This window comes from Poecilia reticulata, chromosome 12 (genome assembly GCF_904066995.2).
Source record: "Poecilia reticulata chromosome 12, P_reticulata-male-v2, whole genome shotgun sequence".
Lineage (NCBI taxonomy): Eukaryota > Metazoa > Chordata > Actinopteri > Cyprinodontiformes > Poeciliidae > Poecilia > Poecilia reticulata.
The window spans coordinates 15,085,238-15,097,771 of NC_088841.1; the positions used below are offsets into that span (position 1 = coordinate 15,085,238).

The 12,534-nt window shown below is 39.7% G+C and overlaps 1 protein-coding gene across 4 annotated transcripts in view; it reads left to right on the top strand.

The window, feature by feature from the left end:
- The first annotated feature begins 2,386 nt into the window (after positions 1-2,386).
- unc5cb (unc-5 netrin receptor Cb) overlaps positions 2,387-12,534 on the top strand; it is a 142,574-nt gene continuing 132,426 nt past the window's right edge. For 3 of the 4 annotated variants that reach the window (XM_008424252.3, XM_008424253.3, XM_017307961.2), the window contains exon 1: positions 2,387-3,019. In XM_008424252.3, the coding sequence (XP_008422474.1) occupies positions 2,902-3,019 (118 nt within the window). In that variant the 5' untranslated portion in view covers positions 2,387-2,901. The remainder of the gene's footprint in view (positions 3,020-12,534) is intronic. The other variant, XM_008424254.3, reaches the window with a different exon arrangement.

The following is a 12,534-nucleotide window of genomic DNA, read 5'->3' on the forward strand; positions in this document are numbered from 1 at the left end:
TTGATATTTTTTAGTATCAGTGTTGATATATATAGATAATAAACATTTTTATGCTTTGCTTTGAAAAGTGCCATGTAGATTAAATATACTTGGTACTAACACAGGTGAGCTTTAGAACAGCAGCTAGTGACCCTTTCTATTTTAGTCTGCCTTTTCTAACCTTGTTTTGTTCAGTCTATAGTTGATCCAGAAGCACTTTTGGGACTCAATGTCATGACCAGTTGTTATACCTTGAAACCTTTTATGCACTTAACTAAAAATGCACTGCTTGTTTGAAAGCAGACATGTCCCACTTCTCCAAAGATGTCATCATAACAAAAATAATTCTTATGATTTACTTGCAATTAATCTATTGCTATGGCTTATTTTGATTTTTGTAAACGAGCATTAACAATGTACATTAACATCTTTGTATATTAGGAAGGTCTGAATCGAGAATAAATAGTTTCCTGCGTATGCTACCCAAAATTGAAATGGCAGAAAGATGTCGGCAGCCTGCTGACATCATCATGCATTAGAGACTGTGATGGGGGGGAGGAATCCTAAAATTAGATTCATATTTTAAAAGTTTCATATCGGTGCAGATATGGTGCTGGAGTTCATGTTTCACATTAATCACAAAGTGTCGGGGACATTACTCAGACCTCTGTCATGCATATGTAATAACCCATCAGCCTTCCATCGGAAAGCTGAGACAAATTTCTCCCTGAAAAGAAAAAAAGCCCCATTTCAAGCAGTTTTTCTTTTCTCTGAATTTCTGTGTGGATGTATGTCTGTTAGGCTGAGCTCCTTATATATCTAATGAGACGCAATTAGTTAAGTTAATTTGTTTACAACAAGGGACAGTGCAAAGTCCTATCCGATGTGCAGTGTTCGAACAGAATTTGTGATGATTTATTTTTCCAATGAAAGGTGGCATCAGAAGCATCTGTTTGCAATACATTGGAAATATAAACCAGGTTTTATATAGAGTAATGCACTGGATAAAATATATTTTCATTTTTTCTACTTTATATCTCAGCTGCACTACAATGACGAGACAATACCTTAGTGGCCCTACTGTACTGGCACCTTTGTCCATAAATCAGTATGCAGGAGTTTATGGGACATTTTTGTCTTCTCACCCTGTAGCTGCTCAAGGCAGAAGTCCTTGTCTGGGACAGATTCACAAGATTTTTATTTTTATTTTTTACAGAGGCCTGAGGACATTATGTGATTGAAGAAACATCACCAGGCTTGTTTTACTCACATTTATCTGGCAGATTCCATTTTTTTCATTCAGTTACAATTTCTAAAGGCCCCAAATGTTTTGTTTACCTGGAACAAAGTTTGCCCATAATCGTAGTTGAATTTGTCATTCATAAAACTTGCGCTAAATGTATAATTTATGGTAAGGGGACCTGGATTCAATTCAAAATACATGTGTGTGTAATTTAAGCATTCATTTTGCTAATTAAAATCAATAAAAAAGTTGGCAAAAAAGCTGTTTTTAACAGCTTATTAATAGAAAGTTTAGCGGAAGGAAAAAGTGCATTTGAAAAAGATGCATAAGCAACGTGGATAATCACAGCTTTGAAAAGGGCTGCTCCGGGGAATGCACCTCGCAGGCATCTCGAGGAACAGGTTGTTTATGAAGAAAGTCTCAGAGTCTGAAGAAAGTGGAGGCACAGAATGCAACTTTCAAGTCCAGGAGTTCCCATATTTGAGGAACCATGTCATCTGTGGGTGTTGGTTTACCGTGTTTTATCAACTCCAAAGTCAGCGCAGCCATCTACCAGAAACATTTTGTGCTTCCCTCTGCTGACGAGTCTTACAGAGACGCTCATTTCATTTTCCAGCAGGAGTTTAGACCTGCTCATAAAATAACCATCATATCACGGTGACTTATTGGCCAGCAAACTCTCCTGACCTAAACCCTCATAATGAATTTATGTCAAGAGGAAAACAGGAAAAAACAGACTCAACACTGCAGATGAACTGAAGGGTGTTAATAAAGCTACCTTGGCTTTTTAACACCTCAGCAGAGTGACAGGGTGACTAATCAATGCTGCTTCACACTAATATAGTAAGCCATGCAAAAGGAGCCCAGGCAAAAATATTTTATACATGTGTGACAAAGTAAGTGCATGTGGGGTCACATTTTTACATTATGAAGTCTTTTTTTATAATTGGCATTCTGTAATATTCAACATTTAGGAGAAATATATATATTTTTAGGCAGATAGCAGATCATTTGATGTAGAGACAACTCCGTCTTATATTCGTTGAGACAGAGTTGTAGGGAAGACCACATTTTCTTCTTATGTCACACTTTTGATTGACTGTTTCTTCTAAATCCCGAACTTGTATTCGCCGTGCATTTAATAAACAGCTTCCATTCCTCGCTGCTGTCCGGGCCAGGTTTTGATACAGCGCCGCCACACGCCGGAGTACTTGGATTGGCTGAAGGAGCAAGGTAGTCCGCAGAGACGGCTCCTTCCCCGGGTTCAGTCCCGCCAGTGAGACGCACACGCTGAAAAAGGTTCGGCTGAGCGGGGACTCTCCGCGTGTTGGACTTCGATTTGGCGAGGGAGCATGAATTCACCTTCAAGGCAGCGATCCACACATCAGAGCAAATCTGGTGAACCTTTGAGAGGGAAATCCAACGGAGTCAGGTTTTAACGCAACATCCTCGCCTCAGACGGAGGGCGATGCGCCCACATCTCATCCCGTAAACTATCACATGTTTGTGAGGACGAAGCAAACAAACAATCAGTGCGCTGGGGATATCTTCTGCGGAGCCACGCTGTGCGCTCTTGGTTGTGGAGGTTGATACCTGGACGGGAACGCGGCGCACAGAGGGAGGATAAAGCGTGTTGGAGAGACTCGGACTTGCCTCAGAGCGCAGTTTGACTCCTCATCATGGGCTGCGGCGCACAGACTGACAGAGGAAGGGGAAGAGTGACGAGATTCCCCCCGGAGATGCCGTCCGTACCCTGGCTTCTGCTCCTTCTCCTGCTGGATGTAGGATTTGCTCAAGGTAAACTTTTATGCTAAGTGCGGACTTTACGACTGGTCAAAGTTTCACGCACGCTCTTAGCTCCGGAGTGGTTGTAGTGGTCGGGGGAAAACCCCCCAAAGTTTAAGTAGCAATATTTTAAGTCGTGTACGCAACTTTTTGGGACAGAGTTATAAAGTCAGTCTCTAATCTGCCTGGCAGATGAATGTCTACTGAATACTAAGTCATTTAGGGTCAATGTATGTAGAATGTGTAATTCACGTTTCCTGGATCCGAACTGTATTAATACTTGTTATGCCGGTGGATCGGTCAAAGATTTGAATTGGATGAATTTCCTTAGAGTTGCTTTGATGAGTAAGAAGCTAATAATAATAATAATAATAATAATGATAATGATAATAAATAAATATATATATATTTAAATCATAAATTAATATATATTTTTAATTTATCAAAAATAAAAACAACATCCTCCTTTTTATAAAGCAATAGACCAAGCTACTTGAAATAGTTATAAAATAAAATAGACAAAGTTTAGTATACTTTGCTGCATACATTGTGTTGACTTGTAATTCAGTAAAACTTAAAAGGACTCCCTCTTTAAATTAAAATACTGTTTATAGTTTCCCTCGTTTTTTTATTATTGTCTGGGAAAAAAAAAAGATTTGAATCAGCAGAATCAGCATGAGGCATGTAAAACCTGGTGGATCGGAGATGTGAACCAACTTTAACTCAATCAGCTCTTATAAGTGGTATGTAGGTCAAAAGTAGAAAAATCTGATAAATCTTCAACTATCTTTTTATTCTTTCAGCAAACAAATGTGGGACTTTATACATGCGTTTTAAGCAAAAACATATAAATACACATTTTTTACTTCAATTTATATGTTTATGGTGCAACTCATTGTTTTTTAAAATTTGCAACCATGATTACATCAAGCATCTTTTAAAACTCAATAGTTTTCCACCTCTTTTGGTAGAAAACGTTTTCTTTTTTCCGTCACTTTCTATTGATGTTTTAGGCAAACCGTAGTAGCTGTCAGTTACAGAACAAAGCTAAAGCTAAAACACTTGAAGGTATTTACTTAATCCTCTTGTGGATGAAATTACCTGTCAAAGGGCTGTGAGAAGAGAGCATCTGTTTGACGCTTAATTGTTCATTATGTGTCTGTGCATGTTTAAGTACCGGTCTTGAATAAAGCCAGGTGGTCTCTCAGCTGTATATGGGTATTTTACTGTATTAAATGTCTGCGGTCTTCGAGAGCCATGCGAGGTTATACTGGCGGCTCAAGCACTTATTGTGTGGCAAGGATTAGGGTCTGTGAGCAACCTTATCTAGCTCCTCCAAATTGTCATCTCACTCCTACATTGTTAATGAGCAAAACGGGGTTGGAAAAAAACAAAAAAAGGGCGAGGAAGAACAAAATACAGGCCAGACGCAGCTTCTGAAGGGCAGGGCGAGATGACATAATACCCTTTCCAAAACCCCGGAGAGCTCTGTGTCATTGACTGGATGGGAATACGAACAAGGTTCCTCTCTGTCCATTAAGAAGTCGATAGAGCAGGAGAACATTGTTTGAGCTTAATTAATGGGCTTAGCTATTTTGGGGCCCTGATGAGCTGTACACATTTCCAAATCGCTTGAGAGATGCTTCTTCAGTGTGAAACTACTGGTGATTAAAGTGGCTCGCTTACAGACGCTTACTCGCAACACAGTTCTGTTCCTGAATGGCTTGTTTGCGGGTTATCAGAACACATCTTGTGCTTCTGTGCACTTGTATTTGTTTCATTTTTTAATTTTCTTTGAGGGATCTAACTCAATCGATTAATCAGAGTGCTCTTTACTTGGTTGAAGCCTCTCCAAAAGAGATAAGTTGAGACAGATTTCACAAAGCGAGAGCTTTGTGACAGTAGCTTGGTTAAGAACTCCTGTTGGGCAAACAAATGTGTCTGCGAGTTTCCAGGAGTATCTGATGGGTTTCAAGTAGTTTTTTTTTTTTTTTAACTCAACATAAAATCACAGTTCTGAAAACCGTGTTTCATTAGACAAAGAAAAACTTATCTGAAGTGTTTTCATACTTGATTTCTTTTTATTTTCATGCCTGACCTTAAGGTTGACATTTATGTAGTTCGTCTCTGCGTTAGCCACTGGGTACAGAGGTGCTGAGGGCCTTCCTGGGGATTAGTTCAGTTTTTCCATACGGCTGCTCTTGTGCCTTCCTGCTTCTCTCACACCCTGCTCCTCTCTGCTTCCTGAAGATGTGTCCTCTGAGGATTCTTTATAGAGGGGAAAGTTAAAGGATATTTGATACATATATGGATTATAAACCATCGTGAGTCAGTGTGCTGTGAGGCTTTGCTGTTTGCCGCAAATGACAATCCTGTTCCGAACAACCCGGGTTGCTGCATGGAGTGAAAGGGAATGGTATTTTCATTATTATTATTATTCTAACAGGCTTCCCGGGGGCCTGACAAACTAGCTCCCTTTGGTCTACTAACATTACAATCATCTGGGTCATTTTTTAAGCCGAGCGTATGCACAATAAGCACATTGTGTGTAAGGAGCAGGAGTTATAAATTTTTCCCCCGTGAGCTGACCGAAATGACAGCTTTAAATTCAACAAATTAAACGTAACTGAAGAATTTAATGTAACTGATGTAAAGAGAGATTAGGTTTGCAGCGCGCGCACGTTATAGAAGGGAGCTGGGGAAAGATTGTCTGCACAGTTTGGCTTCAACGGGGCAGAGCTACATGCTGGTTGCTAGCTAAGCCACAGATGGAGCGTGGTGGCGAGCGATAATTACTGTGAAAAGTGGCTGCTGAGCTTGCTTCCCTGCACCACTTGATGTCATGTACTATTGTTATGAAAGCAAAAAATATAGACGTGTGCTATTTTAGGGCCGGGAACAGTTCTTCGCTCCCTCATGTGGGTGAGGATACCTTGTGGTTGGCTGGTGGAGGCGGGATACTGTGGCTGCCATGTTTACAGTTGGCCCTGCTGCGAGGTTCGCTGTTGCACTGTTATTTGCTGAAAAATTCCGTTTTGTTCCTTTTAATGTTCATCAGAGTAATTTTTCTTTTTCACTTGTATCACGGCAACATTGTTTTCCATCTCCCCTTTATTTTGCTTCTTTTCACAGCTTCCACTTTCACAGTTCAGTTTTGAATTAAATGCTAAATTGTGGCTTTAAATGCTTTTTGAACACATCCTAATATAACCGACTAGACTGCATGACCTTCAAAACCAAAAGAATTAGCATTAACAAGAAAACATGACCTATCTGCATCACTTTGAATATTTTTGCTCCTTTCCTTTAGTTTCCTGACATCTTACTAATACTGAAGATATTAGCTCTCACAAAGCACCATCCATTTACACAAAGCTCCACCTCTGCAGTCCCAAGCCGAACTTCTGCCTCACCTCTCCCCGCTCAGCTCCTCCAAACTAGGGGCGGCAGCAGAAATTTACAAACACCTGGTGGAACTGAGTTTGCTGAGCTCATCATCCAAACTACTTCTCACTGCAAACAACCCAAAGAATGGTTGTCAACAGCTTGATGAGAAGCATTTCTGTGAGGGCACACTGAAGGTGGAGTCATGTTTGACAGATACAGTATTGCTGTAAGTACAGGTAACTTAGTAACTTGCTATGTGTCTGGATTGTACATAATACCACCGAATCAAATCAACATTCAATTTCTTTTTCAGTGCATATTTAATGACCTTTCACAATTTACAGCATTTGGAAAAACCATAAAATTCTTCCTGGTGGAACAATCTAGTAACCATGTTAAAATATGGAGAAAAAAATAGACCCCTCCATCCAGTCCAGTAAGTCAAACCACTTCTTTTTAAATGTTGCTCTTCCATGTTTCTGCCACATTTTTTTTATTTGCTTCTCTCATGCGGCGATGCCTGGAAGCCAGCAAAACCTGACTAGTGAAGGGTATAATAGAAAATCAGAAAACTCTTGTTCCTTCCTGAGCAGTACTTGAAAAACAAAATAGGTGAGATGAAGGAGATTGTAAGGACGCAGGTAAAGGACAGAAAGGTGAGCAATGAAGAGAAGGGGGAGCTGTTGGCAGAGGCAGGGAGAGGGAAGGGTGAAAGCAGTCGGACAGAAGAGGAGAGGAGAGTGTCATTAATCACCCTGTGTGACACTCTCAACTACAGGGGAGCTTCACAGTGCAACATTCACTTCTATTAGCAGTCCATTAGCAGAGCTCTGCACAAGTAGCAGCGCTTGACAGGTAGGCCTGTGCCAGAACGGCTGACCTGTGTGCCTTGACAACGCATATTACTTCTGGACTGTGTGAATGCGTGTGTGTGTATGTGTGTGTTTGCGTCGGATGTGGAAAGTCAAAGTGCACCACAGGGCAGAAATTACCTTGACATATTGTGGCAAGTTTTTCCTTTTCGTCTATGGAAAGGAAATGAAAATAATTGTTTAAAAGGTCCCACTTTCAGTTACACTACTCAGTGAGATGGGAGATAATGATCCTAACAATAATGATGGTGGTGGCGGCGAGCTGATTCCCTACCTGTGATTTTTGCCTTTGCTGCAAAATGGCTCTTCAAAGTTGAGATGATGCATTAGAGGTGCACCCATTTCTCATTCAAAGCCTTGCATTGCCTCTTGGTATCCAGTAGCCCTCTGATTATGGGATTGTAGGGAAGGGGTGAGGTGGGGGGAGGGGGAGGTGGACCACTGTTCCTGCTCTAGATCCTCTGTTCGTTTATGATTAGAGATCGGAGCCAGCAGTCAGAAAATCCGGGGTTGGTGGGGGTGAGGGAGAGGAGGACAAAGCCAAAGGGGGAGAGAGAAGTGATTACGAGTTAAGTGGCCCTTCTCATGCCATTATAAGCAGCAGGGCTGACAGAGCACATCATGAGTGAGAATAAGTACACACTCCACTTCTGCCCTTTAATTTGGCATCCTGGCCTCTCCCCTGGTGTTCAACCACTAACGTCCACCTACATTTTTCTGTCCCTAATTGGAAATCAGCCACGTGTCTTTGCCAGCACAGCCACATACAGGTGAATTCACAAGTTAAGTGACTTTCTAGTGAGGCTTTTTATAACTTTTTATATTTCAGTAATTATTTATTTATTAATTTGAGAAATACTGGCTCCTAACCTTATTCTCATCTTCTTTACATGTTTGTCATATACTCGTGCAATGTTCACATTAGTTTTTCATTCTTGGTAGCACTGGGCCTAATAATCAAGTCATCAAATTGTCAGATGAACAAGTGGACCAACCACTCCGGAGCTACTGAACAAGTGCCCACCTTTAAATAACCAAGCGTCATTATGTGCAGTAATTTGTGTTGGAATGATCATATTGATTGTCTCCAAACTAGTCCAGACACCACATTTTCTGCACAGGCTTAGACTGTTTGGAGTCCAGGATAAGGCTGACCTTTTATAATGCATAATTAGATATGATATATGTGTCTGGTATGGCTCACTCACTGTGTAATCTTACTCTAGAATTGCACGTATGGTAAAAACATAATAAATGGGTCGAACTACCAACCCCCTCCCTTGTAGTCAATCTATGAAATCACTGAGATGAAACGGGCACAGAAGATGCTGAAGGACCCATCCCATATCCTGTGTTTTAGACTAGTATCAACTACTACTGTCAAGGAAATGTTGCAAAGCTATCTGCTGCACAAGCAATCGTTTTAAACAATCTTTTCATCCAACTTCTTTCTAAATCTGATAACTTTCTTGATTTTTTTTTTCTTTTTAAACTAATTTCTTGTTACCCCATCTAGACAATCTGAACTTTATGGAATATTTATACTTTATATATATATATATATTTTTTTTTTTTAAATTTTTTTGTTGTTGGTATGCATGTGACCTTGTAGTCACTGTACACTTGCCCCTCAATGAATTTCCCTCAGGGAGAATAAAGTATCTCTTATATTCTCCTACAACACCTGAACCTTTGTTGTTGCCCTCAATGTCTTTCTACAGTATCAGTTAATTTTGTTCAGTTTTCATGCAACCTAAACAGAATTAAAGAGGCCTCTGTAATGTTACTTTGCTCAGGGTCACTATAAATAGCGCAATGTGCTGATTAAAAGGCCAATGCAGTGAGGTTATTTCCCTGATGTCCTTTAACCAAGCTACCTATTCCAGCATGCAACATGGAACAACCTTGGTAACTACTGCTGTAAACGGGAAGCAGGGGCACAGTGTGGCACAAATATGTAATCCAACATATAGAGCAAAACATGCTTCGAAATGTTCAGTTCATTCAGATTTTGGATTTTTTAAAAATCTAGATAATGTAAGTAACTTCTGAGTAAAAAATCTGGTGAAAAGAGTGTAGTTTTTAATGTTTTTTAGAGAGTGTTGTGAACTACTGTGATTTAACACTGAACAAGACTGTGTGTGTGGGGCTTTTTCAAAACTGGAAAACAAGCATTTCACAGTAAATTTGGAGCTATCTTGGACTTATTTGCAGTTCAGCATTCACAGATTCACCTATTCAGGATTTTTCTGTGACTCATAGCTTCAAATTATTTGTGGAAATCCTGCCTATTTGCACATTTATTATTTTTTCTGGCATTGCTACTTGCCACGCTACTGGCTGGCATTTGCAAAGCAGCCAATCCAGGGGTGGCATTTATTTTCTTTCGTGGAAGTAATTGATTGATAATTAAATATCTAAACATAACTTTTGATTTTATTAAATGTTTAAAAAGTAACTTGCACGTTTTATGGGCAGTAGCTCAGGACTATCAACCTTTGAAATAAAAACCTATAAAATTTTTCTTCATAAAATTTGTCGTTCATTGTGAGCTTATGTCTGCAATACAAGCTGATTATATTTTAGAAGTCTGTAGACTTATTTACGTCAAATCCTGGTAGACCCGGTAATGTGACTCCTTGTTGCAATTAAGGAACATTAATACTAAACTCAGGCTATGCATTATTTCTTCACGAAAGAGTCCCACATACCAAAGAGGCAGTAATAAGGTGATCTCAGAGATGATTCATCACGCCTGAGTCACGGACGCAGCATGGAGTTACCTGAATTATGATGTTTGTTTAGAAATCCATCCTTTTCTTGAAACGTGAAACACAGCTACCGTCTTTCACTCAGTCCTCACTGTCTGATGAAACTAAGCCTCTTTTCTTTGCTCTCTGCTGCTTTGTGCTCCTTCACACAGCTTTGAGTGCAGCGCAAATATATAAAATCTCCTTGGAAAAAGGATATCTTCATTATAACACCGTCTAATGTAGATATTAATCTTCGTTGGAATGAAGAATTTATTTTTTGCTAAACCTCTTCACATTTATTTATATCCTTAAATGTGTTTATTTCTGTTTAGACGGAACTAGGTTTCCATTTGCTGATCCCTCTGCTTGTGGAGGGTTGTGGTCTTTATATGTCAGCAGAACAGAAAGAAGGATTGGGAAGGGGGGTAAGTGAGGGAGTGCTTGTGGGACCCCCCTTGTCCCGGCTGAAACATGAGAGCAGGAGACCAAACGTTCCCCATTTCCTGTCTCGACTTTATCAGCATCTTGCTCTGTGTTATTTCTACACTCTTAAAGCATCTGATGAAAGTCTTGCCTCAGATAAATGTTTGTGCCTCCTTGCTTTTTACGGGGCTCAAATGAGATACTTTATCCTTGTGCCGCCCCTCCCTCTCTCATTCTCTTTTTACCTCATTCCTGTGTCTGCTTTTGAGACACAGGAATGAAGTTCAGAGTCTCTGGTTTACATTATGGTTGCTTAAAGATGGGCTTGGGATGCCTTAAAAGACAATAATTGTTGTTCTGCTGAAGGAATACACTTTTACAAGACTTTGGGGAAGAGCTTTGAGGAAAAATAACCTTTGTTGAGTTAACTACATTTATGCTGAGTTTTGCTGAATATAATTACTTCCACCTATATATAGGTCAGCGATACTTCACAAATGAGAAGTAATTCTCCTTTTGCATCCTTGACAGTTCACACTCTTTTTCATTCTAGCTTGTGTAAGCTGTGTGTTGCATATGTTTTCACAACCATTGAAGTTTTAGTGTTTGGTCATGTTGCAACTACAAAATTTGATATATTTTATTAGGATTTAATGTAGCAACCCAACACAAAGTAGTGCATAATCATAAAATGGAAAGGAAATTCTAGATGGTTTTATAGTTTCTTTGAAAAGAAAAATTGGAGTTGTGTGACACAGTATTTCTAATTATACTATTATTCATGAATAAAATCCAGTGTAACCAATTGTTTACTTATGTGCAATCTGAGTGTGGAAGACCAAACAAATCTGCCAAAAGAAGTGCATTGGCCTACACTTAAAAGCCTGGCAAGGAGATGGCTAGATACCCAAGAGAGATAGATTTGGAGAAGATGCAGAGAAACTCAAATAGAAAAAAAACTGCTTACAGAACAACTATTAGCGGTGTACTTCTAGCAATTGAAGACTAGCGAGAAGAAAGCCATTTTTTAAAAGGGTTTTATTGGCCTTTATTTGATAGTTAATTGACAGGAAAGTGGGTAATGAGAGAAGGGGGAAGACATGCAGCAAAGGTCGCCAAGGCCGGGAATCAAACCTGCGACAGCTGCGTCGACGACTAAGGCCTCCATATGTGGGTTGTGCTTAACCCCTGTGCCACCACAGCACACCCCAAGAAAGCCATTGTTGAATGAAAGTGGCAACATTGTGCTGTAAGGATGTTTTTATTTAGGAGACACAAGGATCTTTATAGAGTTGACGGGAAGATGGATGAAGCTTTATATAGGGCAATCTTGAAAGAAAAACTCTTTGGAGGCTGCAAAATATTTGAGACTAGGGTAGAAGTTCACCTTTCAGGACCACAGCAATTCTACACATACAACCAGATGGCAATGGAATCATAAAGTAAATATATATTGTGCTATAACAGCCCAGTCGACGGACTAAAACTAATGTGATTATCATTGACAGATCTGGAAACTTACTGTTCACAAATGCCCAATCTCCGGTCTGCACAAGCTTAAGCTACTCTGTAAAGAAGAATGGGCGTAAGTTTCAGTCAAAGCCTAGATGTTTACAGCTGGTGGAGACAGAGATGTGCTGTTGTAAATGCAGCAAACAGTGTTTTTGCAAGCAATTGACATAAAGGAGGCTGAAGGGATGCCATTTTCTATTTGAAAAAGTTGAAAACTAAGAATGTTTTCCTTTCCAATGCTTTGTGTTGGTCAATCACACAAAATCCCAGTATGACATTCAGAGGTTTTAATATGACAAATTCTAAAAAAAAAAAAAGAACATTCAAGGTGTTTGAATGTATACGTTTCTATGCGTTTGTTCTTACAAAACCAGCTCTCTGTCTTTGTGTGCACGTTGTTTTTCTGCACGCATTTGTTTGTCCAGTAATAACTGGGTTTGAAAAAAATGTCTGCTTCAGAGAAAACTGTCTGAACAGCAGACCGTTCCTCTTTGCAAAATCAATCTTTCTCATAATTCCCCACATTTTTCTTCCATCTGTTATCTACCGAGCTGCCAAGCAGACTTTTAAATGAAGCAGA